Here is an 18114-nt window from a genome sequence, read left to right on the forward strand (position 1 = left end):
CACATGGAATCGCTCGTCGGCCCACTAGCTGTGCTGCCTGTACATGGAGAGCCCGCATCCCGTGCTGCAGGAGCAGGTCCAGATGTTAGCTGATCAGTGAGTCCACTCAGATCTTCACTGCAGTGACCCCACATGTGCGAAGGTGGAAAGGGAGGATGCATTTTAAAAATGTTTTTTTTAGGTCTCTCAGTGCAAAGCATCTGAGACATGAGACACAGTCAAAGGTGATGCTGCCACCTTGCAAATGTCAGAAGCAGTGTAATTGCTTGGACAGACGGGCTATACGAGGGGGTATCCACAGGTCAGGAGGATGTGACTTGTTGGTCTCTCACAATGACCCCAGAAAGATCATCTTTGCAGCTTTCCAGAAACAGGAGACTGTGGTCCACTGAGATCTAGGAAGAGCATGGGCCTCCTTTAATAATCCATATCCTTCCCAGCTACAGCATGTCACTGAGTCAGGGCTGTGGGCCTGGGACACACACTCACACACTGACACACAAACACACATTCAAACGTCCGGAAACAGCAGCAGAAAGGAAAGCAAATTGCAAGCCAGCATAACGCCTCAGGGGAAGAGAGGAGCCTGGTGAAAACTGATCCTGCAGGATCTTCCCGGATCCCTCCGGGTCCCACAGCACAGAAACCCAGTGGCTGTTTATAAGGGCAGGACGCGCTCCTGCAGCGCCCAGAGCAGCGGCAGGAAGGATGTCGAGGCAGGCAGAGACCCGGACGCGCGTGGCAGCAGCCAGGGAGCACGCCCTGGCAGTGAGTCGGGACTACATCAGCCAGCCCCGCACAAGTGAGTGCACCTCCTGCCAGTGCCTCCACACAGGCCACTGCAGAGCCCCTGCAGCGCTGACCACTGACAGCGGGTTAGAGCTGGGCTCATCGTGATCAGAGTGTGTGTGAGAGCTGGGCTCGTCGTGATCGGGGTGTGTGTGAGAGCTGGGCTCATCGTGATCAGGGTGTGTGTGAGAGCTGGGCTCGTCGTGATCAGAGTGTGTGTGAGAGCTGGGCTCGTCGTGATCAGAGTGTGTGTGAGAGCTGGGCACGTCGTGATCAGAGTGAGTGTGAGAGCTGGGCTCGTCGTGATCAGAGTGTGTGTGAGAGCTGGGCTCGTCGTGATCAGAGTGTGTGTCAGAGCTGGGCTCGTCGTGATCAGAGTGTGTGTGAGAGCTGGGCTCTTCGTGATCAGAGTGAGTGTGAGAGCTGGGCTCGTCGTGATCAGAGTGTGTGTGAGAGCTGGGCTCGTCGTGATCAGAGTGTGTGTGAGAGCTGGGCTCTTCGTGATCAGAGTGTGTGTGAGAGCTGGGCTCGTCGTGATCAGAGTGTGTGTGAGAGCTGGGCTCGTCGTGATCAGAGTGTGTGTCAGAGCTGGGCTCGTCGTGATCAGAGTGTGTGTGAGAGCTGGGCTCTTCGTGATCAGAGTGTGTGTCAGAGCTGGGCTCGTCGTGATCAGAGTGTGTGTGAGAGCTGGGCTCGTCGTGATCAGAGTGTGTGTCAGAGCTGGGCTCGTCGTGATCAGAGTGTGTGTGAGAGCTGGGCTCTTCGTGATCAGAGTGTGTGTCAGAGCTGGGCTCGTCGTGATCAGAGTGTGTGTGAGAGCTGGGCTCATCGTGATCAGAGTGTGTGAGAGAGCTGGGCTCATCGTGATCGGAGTGTGTGAGAGAGCTGGGCTCATCATGATCAGAGTGTGTGTGAGAGCTGGGCTCATCGTGATCAGAGTGTGTGTGAGAGCTGGGCTCATCGTGATCAGAGTGTGTATGAGAGCTGGGCTCGTCGTGATCGTCATGAAAATAGTTTTCTGGAGTGTTCAGAAAAATATTTTTATTTTCTTATTTGTGGAAAAGTTAAAAACGAGAAGTTTGGCTGTCATTGTTTTACCTCAAGTAGCTTGAGCGCTCTGTGGTGTGGCCTTACATTTAAAGGCCAGAGTGGAAATGGTGCATAGCAACACAGCTGGAGACACATTCACTCAGATTCTAGCTGCAGGATAAGGATAAGAAATTAAGGAAATTTGCCAAATCTATCAGAGAAAGAAAATACAGATGGGATGCTGGGAACTCTGTGGTTGCTGGCTCAGCAGGATTGTGTTTTGCGGTATTCAGGATACATTTTGAATAAAATGCATTGTCAAAAGCTCAGGAAGTATTTCAGAGCTGAAGAAATAGCTCGTGCTAATGAGTTATCAGTAGAGCCTGGCAGGGGAAAACTGAGGTGGGCAGAGCCATGCTGTGCTCCGGGGGCAGTAGGTTGTTCACTGGTGAAGAGCGATCAGCCCAGGTTCCCGTCTCTGCATGGCCATGACAGGAGAGCTGAGTGTTTTCATAGGAACAGCCTCTTGTCTTCTGACAGTAGGAAAGGCTGCTGGCTGGGAGTAAAGTCACTCTCGCATAATGTCAGGAACAAAAAGGAGTAATTGTTCGGCAGTCCAATACAGTGGCAGCCTGCGTTTGAGAATGGTAGTGATGCCAGAGAAAGCAGACGCAGTGTTTACCCTTTCCTGGTGGCTGGCTTTTAAAGAAGTGATGGCGACTGGACAAATGCTCCAAAGATGATGCTGAATTAAATAAGACGCTTTACTTTCATGTCATTTGCCAAACCGCTTTACACCACACGGTGTCGTGGGAAGCCGGAGTCTACCTGGCAAGCAATGAGCACAAGGCAGGGTTCACCCTGGACAGGGCCAGTGCAAGCCAATCACACATGGGGACAATCTGGAGGCCACGGTAAAGGGCAAGGGGGGAAATATGGCCTGGACACCGGGATAACTCCCTACTCTTATTGAGAAATCACTTCCAGCTGTGCAGTGATCTCTGTCATGTATTTTGGGGTCTGAAAGTAATAGTGTATCATGTAAACAGTGCAGGTGATCCAGGACTGGGCTTGAGAGAACTGGACTGTGGGAGCTCCACCTTGTTGCCTGTGATCTCTTGGGCATGTTTTATTGTTGTATAAATACACTCCATAGCTGTCAGGAATTCAGGTCATTCTGTAACAGAACAGCAGAAGCAATGCCTTAGTGTGTTGTTTTTCTTTTGCAGTTTTCTACTAGTAGTTTCTATTACTTACATGGACAGACAGACCACATACATCAATAACACACAGACAAACTAATACAGAAACACACAAAACATGCATGTAACACACTACACAACAACACAAAGACACAGCAACACAGACACTAGCACACAGACATACACTACAAGGACATTGACTGACTGGGCTGTCTCAAGACCACAGTGGGCGAAAGCAGCATGTTGTTCAGGGACCCTGAGAGGGGCTGAGCCACTGCTGAAGGTGATAAGAGCTTTCTGGTGGACAGATCTAGTCAGGAAGAAGCTGACCAGTCAACCACTGTGGAAAGGCCTTGGAAAAGGGCTTCTTTTCCCTCAAGATTAAAGAAAGAATGAGAGCAGGGTGATGTGCACGTGTGCAAGGGAGAGAGACTGCCTTCTTTTATTTACTGTTGTGTGCTCTTGGGGAGGAAAGCAAAGGGGATTTCATGCAGACAAGGGTGGGCAATGTCTAGGTAGCTGGTAGCACATCAGTCTGCAGAATTACAGAACAAATGGAACACTAGTCTGCTGCATACTGCTTGTAAGCGTAGTTCAGGACCCTATGTAGACGGTATAATCCGGAAGTAAGTGGAGAAGGACTACAGGGAAAAGATGTACAGGATCAGGACGGGTTGACAGATGGAGGGCGTGACGCAGTGATCCGGTGCTCGGGGGGCGTGGCCAAGACAAACTGATCCAGACAGTCCAGAGTCCAGGAACCAGGGGATCCATCCAAGATGAGACAAATAAGGTTAAAATCATGAACGGGATCCGGAACAAGGAATAAAACCAGGGTAACGAGGCCAGGCGCTCCGAGCCCTGGACCCAGATGGTCAGGACGCCATGATGAAGCCTTGCTGTCGGGTCTCTCCTGGACCCGCTGGTAGGCGGGCTTCTGGGCGGCAAACTCCCAGTGCTGAGCCAGGAATAGCAGGATCACCAGACTTAAGTGATGGGACACAAAACATGGGGCAGTTGCACATAATCCCTAAAATATGAAAGGATCGCAGAGCCCTTAAGAGGAGGGATGACAATCGTGACCCTGATGGACCCACATTTCTGAAAGATCTGATCTTATTTACATAATTTAATTTGTTGTGTACTGATAGAGGAGCTGTAGAGTGAGTGAGGGAGTGTGGAGTGATAGAGGAGCTGTAGAGAGTGAGTGAGGGAGTGAGGAGTGATAGAGGAGCTGTAGAGTGAGTGAGGGAGTGTGGAGTGATAGAGGAGCTGTAGAGAGTGAGTGAGGGAGTGAGGAGTGATAGAGGAGCTACACTGACAGAGTGAGGGAGTGAGGAGTGATAGAGGAGCTACACTGACAGAGTGAGGGAGTGAGGAGTGATAGAGGAGCTACACTGACAGAGTGAGGGAGTGAGGAGTGATAGAGGAGCTACACTGACAGAGTGAGGGAGTGAGGAGTGATAGAGGAGCTACACTGACAGAGTGAGGGAGTGAGGAGTGATAGAGGAGCTACACTGACAGAGTGAGGGAGTGAGGAGTGATAGAGGAGCTACACTGACAGAGTGAGGGAGTAAGGAGTGATAGAGGAGATACACTGACAGAGTGAGGGAGTGAGGAGTGATAGAGGAGCTACACTGACAGAGTGAGGGAGTGAGGAGTGATAGAGGAGCTACACTGACAGAGTGAGGGAGTGAGGAGTGATAGAGGAGCAACACTGACAGAGTGAGGGAGTGAGGAGTGATAGAGGAGCTACACTGACAGAGTGAGGGAGTGAGGAGTGATAGAGGAGCTACACTGACAGAGTGAGGGAGTGAGGAGTGATAGAGGAGCTACACTGACAGAGTGAGGGAGTGAGGAGTGAAAGAGGAGCTACACTGACAGAGTGAGGGAGTGAGGAGTGATAGAGGAGCTACACTGACAGAGTGAGGGAATGCTGCAGTAGAATCAGGGCTCCTGTAATTCTCGTGTCTTTGCACCCCACTGTGCATCAGTGTCAGATTTCCCCCCTCCACCCCGTCTATCCCACACGCCTCCCCAGCACTGCTCAATAGCTCTGCAGGAAAGCCCTTCCTAATTAGGGTCGCTAATTAGGGACTTTCTGGCTGGGGTCCCCACCACACCTGCATGTTCATGTGAGGCCATGTGCACAGCTCGGGGTCAGGGGCTGAGTGAGAGAGGTGCAGGGCAGCTCCGCACCACCGCGCTGAGCAGGGGCCGGGGGCAGGGGGTGGTGTGAGCTGTCGTTCAGGGGTTAATGGCAGACTGACCTCTAACCAGCAGCACTAAAGGCGCTTTCACCTCCCCACTTTGTCAGCTTCTTGAAGCGATGGCCGTTGTTATGACACACTTCACACAACAGGCTGGCTCCACAAGCCTTTTTTTCACATTCCAAAGCCAGGACCTCTGTCAGCAATTAGGAAAGGGTGCTAGCTTGTCATACTCCATCTAGGTTTTGTGCGGGTTTCCATTTTCTTTGCTTTCATCCGTTTTAAGATGGAAAGATGTCGTATTTTATGGAGGAATACCTGGACGTTAGCACTCAGCCATGGATTACTATTTGGAAGAAGGTAAGATGGATTTCGGACAGGAGAGACCAGGGTTTGTGATCTTGAGTTGGTTGTTGTTGGTAGCACATGAATCTCATCCGGTTTAAAGAAATGTGTCAATACTTTTGTACAAGTTCAGTTTTTTCTTTCGCTCGGGTAGTTAAAGGAGGGTGATATTGAAGAAGTCCAGCTGGGTTAACGTGTACCGCACAAATACGCACATGTACACGCAAACACAAACAAAAAGCTTATTCATTATTCCGGGTTCTGGAATTCCGGAACTTGGAGTCATGAATACCGTTGTGAAACAGGACGTGTGGAGGAAGGAGAAAGGACATCATCAGCACACATTCCAGTGACACACACAGCAATAAAACAATAATATGCAGCACACACTTGTAAATAGGACTTTCGAACAATGTGAGTAGTTGCCTGTTGATTTTTAGTGTTGTGTGTCATGTGTCATGTATTATTTGTGTTTTGGTGTTCAATATTCTCTTAAATTCAAATTAAAAAGGTTTATTCCCATGACCAATAAATTACCGTGATGCAAAAGCAGTATCAATTAGCAAAACATTGACAAAGATTTAGTGTAGCGGAGCTCGTTCGGATACAGTGACGTCATCGCCCTCCCTGCACGTAGCAGGGACCTCAGCCGCCTGGGCTCCCTGTTGCGTTACGCCGGAGACCCGGGTTCGCGTGCCAGGCGTTGCAGGAGGGAATGGGCGGTGTGGAGCGGTGGAGGGCATGAGCCTGCGAGGAACGCAAGTGGTCATGTTAGAACAACAAAATATTCTTATTTGAGATGGTCACTGTTTGTTTCTCAGGCTGTAACATGAGATCATGTACTGAGCTGCAGGTCTGTAGGTTTTCTCTAGCACAAGGAAGCTGTTCTAATTCTGGTAGGAGTGGGACTCCTGGGATTAGATTCACTCTTTAGGAATTGCCTATTTCATTTGTCTAATCTCTGTCTCTGCTTCTCCCTGTTGGCAGTGGGAGCACAACCTGTCCTCTCTGGACAGCCAGGTCTGCCTGTGTCAACCAGTTTCTTTGGCCAGGTGTGTTCACTGAGCCTGTGCTCTCTTTTTGGAGTTGGAGTTTTGATTGAGTGCTCTCAATGGTCCTGTTTTTGCGAAGTGCAGTGCTGAGTTATATTTCAATGCGACTGCTAGTGCTTATGTACTAATACAAATCCAAATAGGTACAATGACTTTTTCTCATTAGTAGTCCTTCTAATTTTCTAATTTGTAAAACCAATACACTGTATTGGAACATTCAGAGCTCTGCCTATTTAAAAGCACAAGAATCCCCAAGCACAGTGAAACTAGTCGTCTTTTCATTCCTCTCCATTGATGTTTTGGATTAGCTTAAGCATCTGCATCAGGTCCTGCAAGATGTACTGGATACTGCTGTGTTTGTGTCTTATTTAATATGGTGTTTGTTGTGGGCCTCAGCCCATCAAGTGTTAGTGTAGAAAAGAAAGAAAACACAACGTTTCGGCCGTGGAGCCTTCTTCAGGAGTGAAGGAGAAGGCTCCGGAGCTGAAACGTTGTGTTTCTTTTCTTCCCTTTTCAGCAGGAATAAAGTTGTTTACTTGTTCCTTTGCAGCCTATGCATGCTGACACAGCTCCCTACTTGAAGTTTTAGTGTATATATGTGTGTGTGTGTGTATTCTCTCCTTGATGTGAAGCCTCTTCAATCCAATACGTCAGGGGTCTGTAATTGTAAACTTGACTGAAGCAGGTTTGAAGTACCTGGAATAATTTTTTCCCCTGATGTTTATAGCAATTCACTCCAAAACCAATGAGGATATCTTTTCTGAGTTCTTTAAAGCTCAAGTGTGATGTTTAAGTCTGAAATGAAATGCTCTTCCAGAGGGATCCCAGGGTGCAGAGGTGCTCTCTCTCCTGACTCTGACTGCAGAGGAAGGAAGAGCACACAAACCCCGCTCTTTGCTCCCGTTACGCTGGGAAGCAGCGGCTGTCAGTAATAGCAGACCTGGACTGGCATAATAACAAGATTCTGGTATTGTGAGTGACCATGGCTGTACTGATGCAGTACATGTGCTGTACAATGTTATTTGCAGTCAGCAACTGACCATAAAGACAGAGCTGATGCTTAGAATTAGGAAAAGACAGAAAGCCTTTTAAGCTTCCTCTCTGTGCTTTTCAGTTTCCTTTACACCCCCCAGAAGATTTACTTTCCTTATTTAATTTGTCAAAGATCACATTAAGCAACTTCATAACTGCATTCAGTAGGATCTCTCTCTCCTCCCCAGCATGTACAGTACTACAGCTTCCTCAGTGTTATTTCCAAATGTTATCTCCTGCATCTTAGGTGTATTGGAGTGTACAGTACTCTTAATTAAATTACATGTATATTCATTATCTTTGCTTGGGACCAATATAAATATAAGGTTAAGATGGTATGATCCCATTTGTTTAAATTAGGTACCAACGAAACACAATGCCACAGACTCGCTGAATTATATAGTATGATATATTGAAGTATTAATTCTTCTGAGTGCCCACAGCATTGTGATGTCATCAGCATTATTTAAAACAGATCTATAACATATGTAATGTCAGATAATCCCTATTACTATGGATGTCAACACTTGCAATCCTCCAGGTCAGAAGCACATGAACATAAACACAAACATAACATGACTCACCATCTGCATCTGGGCAGTAGTCTCCCTGGCAGTTTACAGACAGCCATATTCACGCAGAGTAAGAATTTCAATAGTGGGGCAATATTCTTACTGATTGAATGTGCTCCTCGTCAAGAGCCAGGAGGTGTCTGGGATAAGCCTTGTGTCACGAATTGCGCTCGGTCGCACAAGCACCACCGCATTCCCACGCGCAGCAAGCACTCACACCCTAAATGAGTCCGCACACCATTCCTGCTGTTACCTACAAGGGGTGTTATTTCTAGAACTTCACAGGGCAAGAAGCACTCAGTGTTTCTTCGCTGTCCTGATGCTCAGGCAGCGCGCAAGGTGGCAATCGCCCTTCACACTGCACATCTCTTGAAGGAGATTTTCAGTGAAAATTCTGGTGGGAAGACAGACTCACAACTAGAACAGTTCTGCAGACATCTTGAAGAGTTCTGCCGATATTCCAATCTTCTTATCTTTGTGCTGCCGAGAAGGTATTGATTTACACAAAGAGTTGTGAGTGTGTGGGACGGACTACCAAATCACAAGGTGGCAACACAGTCACCGGGATCCTACAGGGAACAGCTGTATAAGAGTCTGGAATCCAGAGCAGGACGGGTAAAATTTCATGTCTGCAATAATGGTGCATTTTTCCTTAAAATAAGTCCATCCCTAAACCTATTTTCTAGAAGACCTCCTCTCTGGATACATTTCTCCCATTTGGTAGTTGGTAGCTGATTGACCTGAGGATTTCAGGTTGAGTCTTGAAAAAAAAACAAGAGATTGCCTTGAACAACAGTACTGGGCACCTTGGCCCAGACTCCCACAACCCTTTGTGTAAAGAAGAGCCTATTGTTTTAAATATACTGTACTCCCATGTAGTTTCCATTTGTTTCCATTGGCTCATCTTTTGCTGCTCATTCTGAAGACGTATGCTTTGTTGTCACTCTATAAGTTACAAGCAGAGCAAAACCAGAGCTGAAGAAGATGGCTGGAAGACAGCAAATAGAGGCTGTGGTGACAGCAAATAGGGGCTCCGGACACGCAGAGAGATTGTGGGGCTCTTGTACCCTTGAGAAAGGCACTTCACTCAGATTCCTACTGGAAAACACACAACTGTATACAATCGAACTGTATTGATGGTCACATGGATCAAAGCAACCCCTGCATGAATTAATAGTAGCACTGTGGCAACTATCCTCACCATGCAGCACTGACTTGGTCCTTAATATGCATTTAAAAATGGTCCCAGTATAATGTAAATCATGCATTCCCTTTGCATCCTGCACTGTGCAGCTCCTGCTTCCTTGTTGATAAGCACCGTGCCAGACTGGGTTCAAAGCTCTCTCAAAGTGGCTTATGCTATTTCATTAATCTCCTCCTCCACCATTAGCAGTCCGCAGCAATCGCTGTATGTTGCTACCCACTCCTCAAGGCCAGCCTGCTTTTCTCTGCCCACAGCCCTTTCCTGGCATATTGTTCAGGATTTCAATTTATAGAATGCCTTTGACGTCTTTTCTTCTGCAATCTTGTGCTCACCGGTTTAGATGACAACTGACAAAATGCTCACACAAAGCCCTCTTTCTGCCACCTCTTTTTGTGGAGGGATTGGTCATTTTCTTTCATTTGCTTTTGCCCCTCATTACCAGGTCAGCAGGGTGGTGTTTTGTGCTCTCGAAGCGCAGTGCTGAAAAAGACAGGATTAGCCCCCCTCACGGTGGTGTATTTATTTCTTACCAGCACTCACAAATTCTCCAGATCCCCCACCCAGTGTGTGAGGATGTTTCATGTCTTTAGTCAGTGAATACAAACTACATGAAATCCTCATGCGGTTTATTGTTTAGAGAAGTTGAAGATGAAGGGGGCAGGCGTGAGGACTAGGAGTTCTGTGCTGAGACAGAAATGTTGATAATTTATTTTCAGTGCCACAATTCATCGTATTGTCTTGGTTTTAAAACACACCATTTTCCTGAATGGGTTCCTTGAAAGATACATTTATCATTCCCTCAGTGTGTAGCAAATGTGTGCTCTTAAAACATTTTATCCCTGAACGGTGATCCTTGAAAGATGTCTGTCAAAGGGCTTGTACAATGAGAGAGTTTTTTAAAATAAGACCTCACACCTGACTTGGTCCCTGATCCCCACAAAAACCTGCGAGAATGGTCAAGTCCCAGTGACTATGTCAGGCATTTCTGTTTTAACTTTGGCATCATTGAGAAATTGCTACTGCTTTTGCCAGAAAAGAAGGCATTAAATGGAGTTGTTCAGGTGGGTAGCTGCATCAGCATGCATAGGCTGCAAAGGAACAAGTAATAGGTTTATTCCACGCTGAAAAGAGAAGAACGTTTCGGCCGTGGAGCATTCCTTAGGTGTGAGCTCCAGTAAATTGAGTTTACAACAGACATTCAGGAGGGATAGCAGCAGCCAAATTCAACTCACTCCAAATTCATAATCATATCTGGTGCCATTTCCTGAATTTTTAAGAAACCTATAAATACTGTAAGTCAACTTCTGTCCCTCGCTTATGTCTCCTGTATCCCTCCTGGGTAGTCTCGGCCTTTGTGTCCTACAGCCAGGGGGCTGCTCTCAGCCAAGCAGAGGAACAAGGAAAGGTTTATTCCAGGCTGAAAGAAAGGAGACAGAATGTTTTGGCTGTGGAGCCTTCTTTAGGTGTCAACCTGACCTTCTTAGCCAAGCAGGGCTACGTACTAGAGCTTAATAGAGCTCAACACTCAATAAATGTTCTTCAGTACATTTAACTCTTGGGTGTTGATATTGCTTGTGTTCCAGAGAGTGTGGAGTGGGCCCTGTGGAGCAGCTCTTCACAGTGAGGCCCATGCTCTAGACAAGGGTCTGGACTTCTTCATTTAGATGTTCAGCTGGTTGTTGGCCAGAGATTTAGTAGCATCAGTAATTCTACTTTAATCCGAAGATGGAAAGGTCCATGCAACATACTGTACAGAAAGGAACAGGAAGAGGTTAATTCTTTTCAGTAGAAAGGGAAAGAAAGATGACAATGTGACATTTCAGAGCAACTGGAAGGTGAAAAATACTCCTTCCGTAATTGTACGATATATGGAAATCTTTATGTTGTGCTTAAATATACACTCAGGTGTCTTCCTCCTGAATGTGGCATTTATAATAACTGAGAAGGATTTTCTGGTGTATAAAAAGGCTTTGAAATGCCTATGTTCAGATTATAAATGGTGAGATATATTTGTATCACTGGTTTGCTCTCCAGATGGCCAATTGAATAAACTTACTTTAAAACCTCATTGAGCAAAGGTTTCGAAGGTGAAGAGCTCAGGAAAACAGTATGTGATTAATACCAAGCGCTGAAGTGAGGGCTGAGGAGGTTGAAATAGCAGGTCCGGTGAAAAGGGAGAGACGTGATGGGATGACTAGCTTGTGCGTTGTCGTTTTCGGGACTTGGATGGGGCCTTGATGGGGACTTGACAGGGGTCGTGGGAATCCCCCGGCGTTTATCCGAATGATGCATTTGATTATGCGAGAACGTGACAGTTCCCCCTGTCTGCCTGTACCCCTCGCCCGTCACTCACTCACCTCATGAGCAGACAGCTCCTTTACTCTGGCACGAGCAGCAGAGATGTTAGATGACACTTTAGATGTTAACAGTCAACTCTTGAAGGTCTCACTTGACATATTTCTTCGACTTGAGCAGGACACCTGAGGTCTGTCTAAACTGGTGTGCCTTTCAAAGCTTTCAGGATTCAATCCCACATACTTTTTGTATTTTTCTGATGCATCTCTGATGGAGCTTTGCCGACACACTTTCTGAAGAGCTCTACCTCAAGACTGAAGGGCCGAGAGTCAAGCTCACTGCCCTCTGCTCACAGGGCTCCACTTGTCAACTGTGGATTTCTGCTAGACAGCAAACCTTTTCACCTTTCTCCCCAGATTCGTTTGTGTGCACAGAAAAGAAAAAAATAACAGGTAGTTCTAAAATAGCAGGTAGCAAAACAAATGTGTTATTCCTGTAATTGATTCAATTCCTATCCATTTCTTGCACTCTCAAGTTCTCTCAAGAACCATTTCATCATCTATTTGTTACTATTTAAATCCTTGGGAAATGTCTTTTTCTGACTTATGTCAAGAAAATCTTCATTTAATAAAAATGACATGTTAGGGAAAAACAGAACACAGTCACCAGAAAGGGTTTGAATAGACCTGAAGGAATTGGAAGGTATTTAATGCTGCCTGACATTCATCTACATATAAACATCATTTCAATTTCAGAATAATAGTTCTGCTTTTATTTACAGTTCCATGACCCTGTGCAGTAGAATGTGGTAAAAAAATTTAATTAACTTTTGACCTGCCTTTCAATTGCTAACAGAAATGAAAGGTTACAAGCTCTGTGGGAAGCCACACAGTTTCTGATTAATCTTTAGAGGTATAGTAGCACAAATTATTTATCTCAAGGCCAGGCAGACACCATGAAAAATGTGGGGCTACAGGCCACATTGCTGTGGAGGATGCCGAGATTGATTGTAAAACTTCCCTAACAATTCTATAGAACCCAGTCCCCGTCCTTCAGGAAAAAGCCTTTTGAGTTATTCATTCCAACCCCTAATCTACAAACACTACTTTCTGGACTCTTGTCAACACGACATGCTTAATTTCTATCTTTCAATACCGTTTCAAAAACAAAACCTTCGGCACTGCGCTTACTAGAAATTGGGAGACTGTTTACATTTCCTGTTACTAAACTGACTGGGTTTGGTGTGTAGAGTACAGGGGTGACAAAAACAATGCTGGTCACCATGGCTCTCGTGTCCCTACTGCTCTCTGGCATCAGAGAGGGGTGTCACTTAGATGTACAGTACTTGGAAGTGTGAAATAAAGATTTGAATCCTCTCTGTAAAGGACACGAGGTTCAAAGAAAATGGTGGATTCCATAGCAAGCCTGGGCAAGATGTGCCAACCCCAAACAGCTTCTTATGGCCAAACACCTGTTCCTTCCTGTGGCTACTGGTCCTGATTTCAATGTAGTGCTTCAATAATGGTTTGGGAATCCACATTTTCTTTAGGCGAGGATTTCAAACACCTTAACTAAATCTTTCTGGAAATCTTTCTCAAGATTGAAAAGATTAAGGTCTTTTAACCATTTTCTTTATTAAGAACAAGATAAAGGTTACAAATCAGTGGAATCATTTGTTTGCAAGTTAGTCGTTTCTGGAAAGAAAACAAGGTTATAAGCTGCAACTATATGACAGAGGAGCTGCAGCTGTCCCACAAGCTTTCGTGTAAAGAGATGCCTCCTCTTAGCAATCTCAGAACACTTCAACATGCTGTCGTTGCCCCTTGTGTCCCCTGATTTGTGTTTCACTGTCGATTCTGAAGACGTCTGTTGGGTTGAATTTGTCACTGCACTTGAGGACTTTGAATACTGTACTTGTATCAGGTTCTGTCACAGTCTGCGTCTCAAAATCTAAAAGAGTTTATTGCTGTGAGATTGTGCCGAGCTGCTCTGTGGGGTTTTTACCAGAAGGGCAGTTTGTCCTGTCTCTGCTGTGGTGAGAGGGACTGAATTCAGTGTTTTAAGTGGGGACACACGAGACCAGGGCACAAGCGCAAGTAGAAACTCTCTACTTTGCAGGAAGGCGATGTCCTAGATGACGGCGAGTGGAACTGTCTGTACGTGATCGCGGCTGCCTGAGCCACAGACACAGCTCTGGCCCCGGCCGCGGCGGCGATTCCCCCCCATTAAGACCAGGAGAGCCACCACGTCCCCCGTGTCTCTGCTCTCCGGCCTCGGGCGGCGGTTCAGGGGCTCTCACACTCTCAATAGGCCGGCGGGGAAGGCCAGCGGCTGGGCCCGGCCCTCCCCAGTCCCCATTTCAAAAAAAGTCCTAATTACTGTCTAGTTCACAATTCTCTCACTCCCACACCCCTGCGCCGCTGTGCCCTTTATGTACGGAGCGGAGGGGGGGGGCTGTCTTTTCCTCCGAGCTCCTTTGAGCGAACGTGTGAACAAAAGCCTCTTCAAACTGTTGGTCCGAAGCCCAGGGTGTTTACTGCTTCTGTATCTATAACCAACAAATCAAGGCTTTCCCTCCTTTTCTTCCCTCAGTCAGCTGCCTGCGATTATTAGTAACAGCAAATTAAGGACCTTCCATCTGGGTGTTACAACCAATTAAAGAGGAAGCTGTCGGTTATGATTAGAGCACTGCTGGGAAGGAGGGAGAGCAGGGGCCTTTCATTAAGGAGCGCAGGGAGAGGAGGGGGAGTGTGTGAGGGTGTGTTGTGTGTGTGCGTGTGTAGTGGATTGAGAGGGCCGGTTCACAGTGTTCCCTGTCACCCGTCTCTCACACAGGCTGTGGTTTAGCACAAACCGTTCTCCTGCGGTTCCTAAGAGCCACCTGCTGCCTTCAGAGCTCCACGCTGACTTCCTGTGGCAGGGACCTCCCAGAAACCAGCCTGTGCCACCCCGCTCTCCCCTGCCCTGTCGCCTCTGCGCTCTCCCTTTCAGCTCGGGTTCCAGAGCGCGCTTTGACACAATCCTGCCGCATTAAAATGACCACCCTCAGACAAAAACAACAACAACTGTGGATTGGTTCGGTTTACACATAACTCTTCTGTGCTTGTACAAACCCTGTGTGATACACAAGCCCCTGCCATCGAATAACTGCAGTGTTTGAGTGCTCCCTGTCGTGCTGGGTGTTAGGTAAGCATGCAGGTACTGTACACGTTCCTACATCCAGACTGATACAGTCTCACTGTGAAAACTGCACATACGACGATAAGGGAAGAGCAAACGCGTTTAGGGGGTTATGTGGCTCTTGCTTTTTTTTTAAGGATGATTAACTGTTCACTGTGTTGCTCAACCTGTCGCGTTGTTCGGCTGCTCAAGTCTCGTTTCTCAGTGATGTATTCGGTCATAGAGAATGGCGAGGAACGCAGCGCAGAGCGTCCTTTCCTGCGAGGCTCAGCTGTCCTCCAGCATCCCCCTTCGGCATCAGACATCCAGATCACAGGAGATCAGACCCTGACGCGCAGAAAAATTCCTGTCAGCAGCGTGAAAGTCTGAAGATCCAACTGTTCGTTTCCCTTCCCTCGGAAATGATCTCCGTGTTGGTAAAATACCCTTAGCATCACCCCTCTTTGGATTTAAGGACTGGATTTAAAAGAAGAAGTACAATCAAGCTATGAAAAACAAATGCGTCCGTGAATTCAAGATTATTTGTCCCGGTACGTGCAATGCACGCTTCACTGTACCTTCACTGAGCTTTTAATGCGTCTTTTTCTTCCTCGCATCGCAGCAGCGCGTCGTTAAACTTTCCGTGCGGCTGGAATGTGAAAAGAGCCCCTTAATCGTCGCTGCTGCTACATCTGGACGGTCTAATGAAGGGCCCAGGTGTGCTGGTCGGAGCGGGTGTGATCGGGGAGGACAATGGCCTGGTGGCAGAGGGGCAGCGGAGTGCACTGAGCTGTGAAAGGGGCTCGGCGAGAGGGCGAGAGCAGGACTAATTGGGACTAATTGAATTGGAAGTGCTGATCAGATAGGGCTGTGGAAGTAATCGGAAGTGTCACACTGGATAAAGAGTGTCTGCTTCATGTGGGAGGACTGTAATGTAGCCTGTGAGACGGCACTAGCTTCCCTGTGAAAACGGCGAAACGGGGGATCGGGGTTAGGGGGCGGAGGGCTGTCTCGGCGGAGTCACAAAGCCCCGCTAAACCTTTTCCTCCGTCCGTTTCCGAAGAACGAAAATGAAACAGAAACGTGCGCACGGCGGCACAGGCGACGCGGAAGCGGGGTTTGTGGACACGCAGGCCGTGTCTCCCCTGAGCGGAAGCCAGGCTGGTCTCCCGGTTCCGGCCCGGCCCGGCCCGGCCCGGCCCGCTTCAGCAACCCCCCTGCGCCTGCGGGCCGGGTGTCCAGCTCGCTCAGAGGAGACCGTTACACCGCGGAAAGCCAGGGACCGAGACGGATAGGGTTCGCAGACGTCTGCTCTTTTAATGTCCAGGTCTTAGGGCTGGCAGAGGGTGGCAAGACACTACCTCACGCAGGAGCCCCAAAACACAAGCGCAACAGCGCCGTAAACACGAACAAACGCCGTGAGCGATATGACAGACACCCTGACAGACTCCAGAAAACACCAGTACTGTACACATTAAAGCAGCGGGATTTACCCCAAACTCCCCTCAGGACCAGGCAACACCACAGATGCTACCTGTGGGGGAAAGCTACCCAGAAAGCCAGGGTATGTGATCCTGAAATTGACATTTTTTCTAGCTTTTTTCTTTGCGTGTCACAGCCTGCTGTGATCGGTGCTATTTGCTCCCTCCTCCTGCACCACTGCCCGCCAGACGCCTGGGCCGTTTGCCTCAGCACCGCCCACGCCATTGGCCGTTCCTGTACCGGAGGATCATGGGACTGTCTTGCGTCAGTCCCGGGGTTTGGCACTGAGTGAGCGCAGGTGTCTGGGGCTGAGGGGGGGGGCTCAGTCGAGTCAAACAGCAGATCTCTGTTCGTCCGGGTCCTCCTGGGACACAGCACACAGGAACCGCGGAGCCCCAGGGAGGGAGAGCACTGGAAAATACACATCCGGGGGAAAGAACTTCGGGACAGGGGTGTTGGGAAAAGGCAGAGGAGCATGTGCCAGCCCCACATGTGTGTCCTCTCTGTCTCTGTCCCCCCGGCCCGCAGGCCTCGCAGCCTTTTCTTTCTGAGGGGAAAAAACCGAAAAATCCAGCCTTCCTAATTCAAGCCCAATTAGAGGCGCTACACTTCAGCCCAGCACCTCCCCCCCCCGCTCCTGCTGGTCGGGTCGGGCCGGGGAGGGGGTTGTGCTCGCTCAGAGGGCCCCGCAGATGTGTCAGCGCCGGGCCCGGGCCTGCCAAGCCCTGCTGGGCGGGTCGCGACCTTTACAGAATTGGTGCTTCTGCGTGTCAGAACTGATGGAGGTCAGGCCTCGCGAGGGGCTCTGCGGGGCCGGAGGTCACCGCGAGGCTCAGACAGCTGGCCCAGGGCGAGGACGGGCGCAGGGGGAGCCCGCTGCCCTCTGGGGGCGGGGGCTGGAGCAGCTCACCCGAAGCTGAACCGAAAGCTGGGGCTGAGCTCTGCTCTGCCTCCCCCTGGCCTGGCAGGGCGAGGAGTTAAACCACCACCTTTCTCGTCGGGCCTGTTCGCAGTCTTTACATCCCGTATAGAGCTGCGATTAAGTCCTGCGTATCGCAGCAGGAGGATCTATTTGTCCCTTATCTGAAGCAGGATGGTTTTACACTGATCTAAATCAGTCCTGTTTAGCACTGCACTTTAGTGCAATGGCTAATCGTTATTTTAGCATAAAGGCAGCCTCAGTCCTGCCTCGCGGCTACAGCCTTGCTCCATTATATCAGTGGGTTAATACGACACGGGCTATTCAGATTACACTTCCTTTCTGACTGTCAGGGCGGGGCCGATGCCAGCATTCTCCCAGGTGAGCTGTCCTGTGAGCTGCAGTGAACTGTTGTGAGCTTGTGCAGGGAAGCTACAGCTTTCTCTCCTCTTGGGATCTCCACACAGAGGCAACGGCACTCCTGCACAGCGGAGAGGGATAGAAAGAGCAGATTGCCCTTGTCTGTGCTTGGAGCTTTGGGGAATGTGGTATTTATAGAGATCGGTACAATCCATGTTGCCTTCACGTGTGTGCAGTGTGAAGGAGATTGTGGAAAGGAAAAGGGAAAGGACTTTGATAAGATATTATGCTGGACATAAATGAGGTTGTACCTCATGTTAATGGAGTTACAGCCATTCATCCAGTTTCTAACTGCTTCATCCAATTGAGAGTCGTGGCAAGCAGTGGGCACAAGGCAGGTACACCCTGGACAGGATGCCAGTCCATCACAGGACACACAAACACAGACACACACACTCACACTA

General features: G+C 48.5%; 1 protein-coding gene across 2 annotated transcripts in view; it reads left to right on the forward strand.

Annotated features, from left to right (window-relative positions):
- Positions 1–624: 624 nt before the first annotated feature.
- The window catches only part of LOC102684316 (V-type proton ATPase subunit B), a 37944-nt gene continuing 20454 nt past the window's right edge, over positions 625–18114 (forward strand). The window contains exon 1 of one of the 2 annotated variants that reach the window (XM_006629124.3): positions 625–802. In XM_006629124.3, the coding sequence (XP_006629187.2) occupies positions 709–802 (94 nt within the window). In that variant the 5' untranslated portion in view covers positions 625–708. Of the gene's footprint in view, positions 803–15352; positions 15441–18114 lie in introns of those variants that run through there. The other variant, XM_015343799.2, reaches the window with a different exon arrangement.

This window comes from Lepisosteus oculatus, chromosome 1 (assembly GCF_040954835.1).
Source record: "Lepisosteus oculatus isolate fLepOcu1 chromosome 1, fLepOcu1.hap2, whole genome shotgun sequence".
Taxonomy (NCBI): domain Eukaryota; kingdom Metazoa; phylum Chordata; class Actinopteri; order Semionotiformes; family Lepisosteidae; genus Lepisosteus; species Lepisosteus oculatus.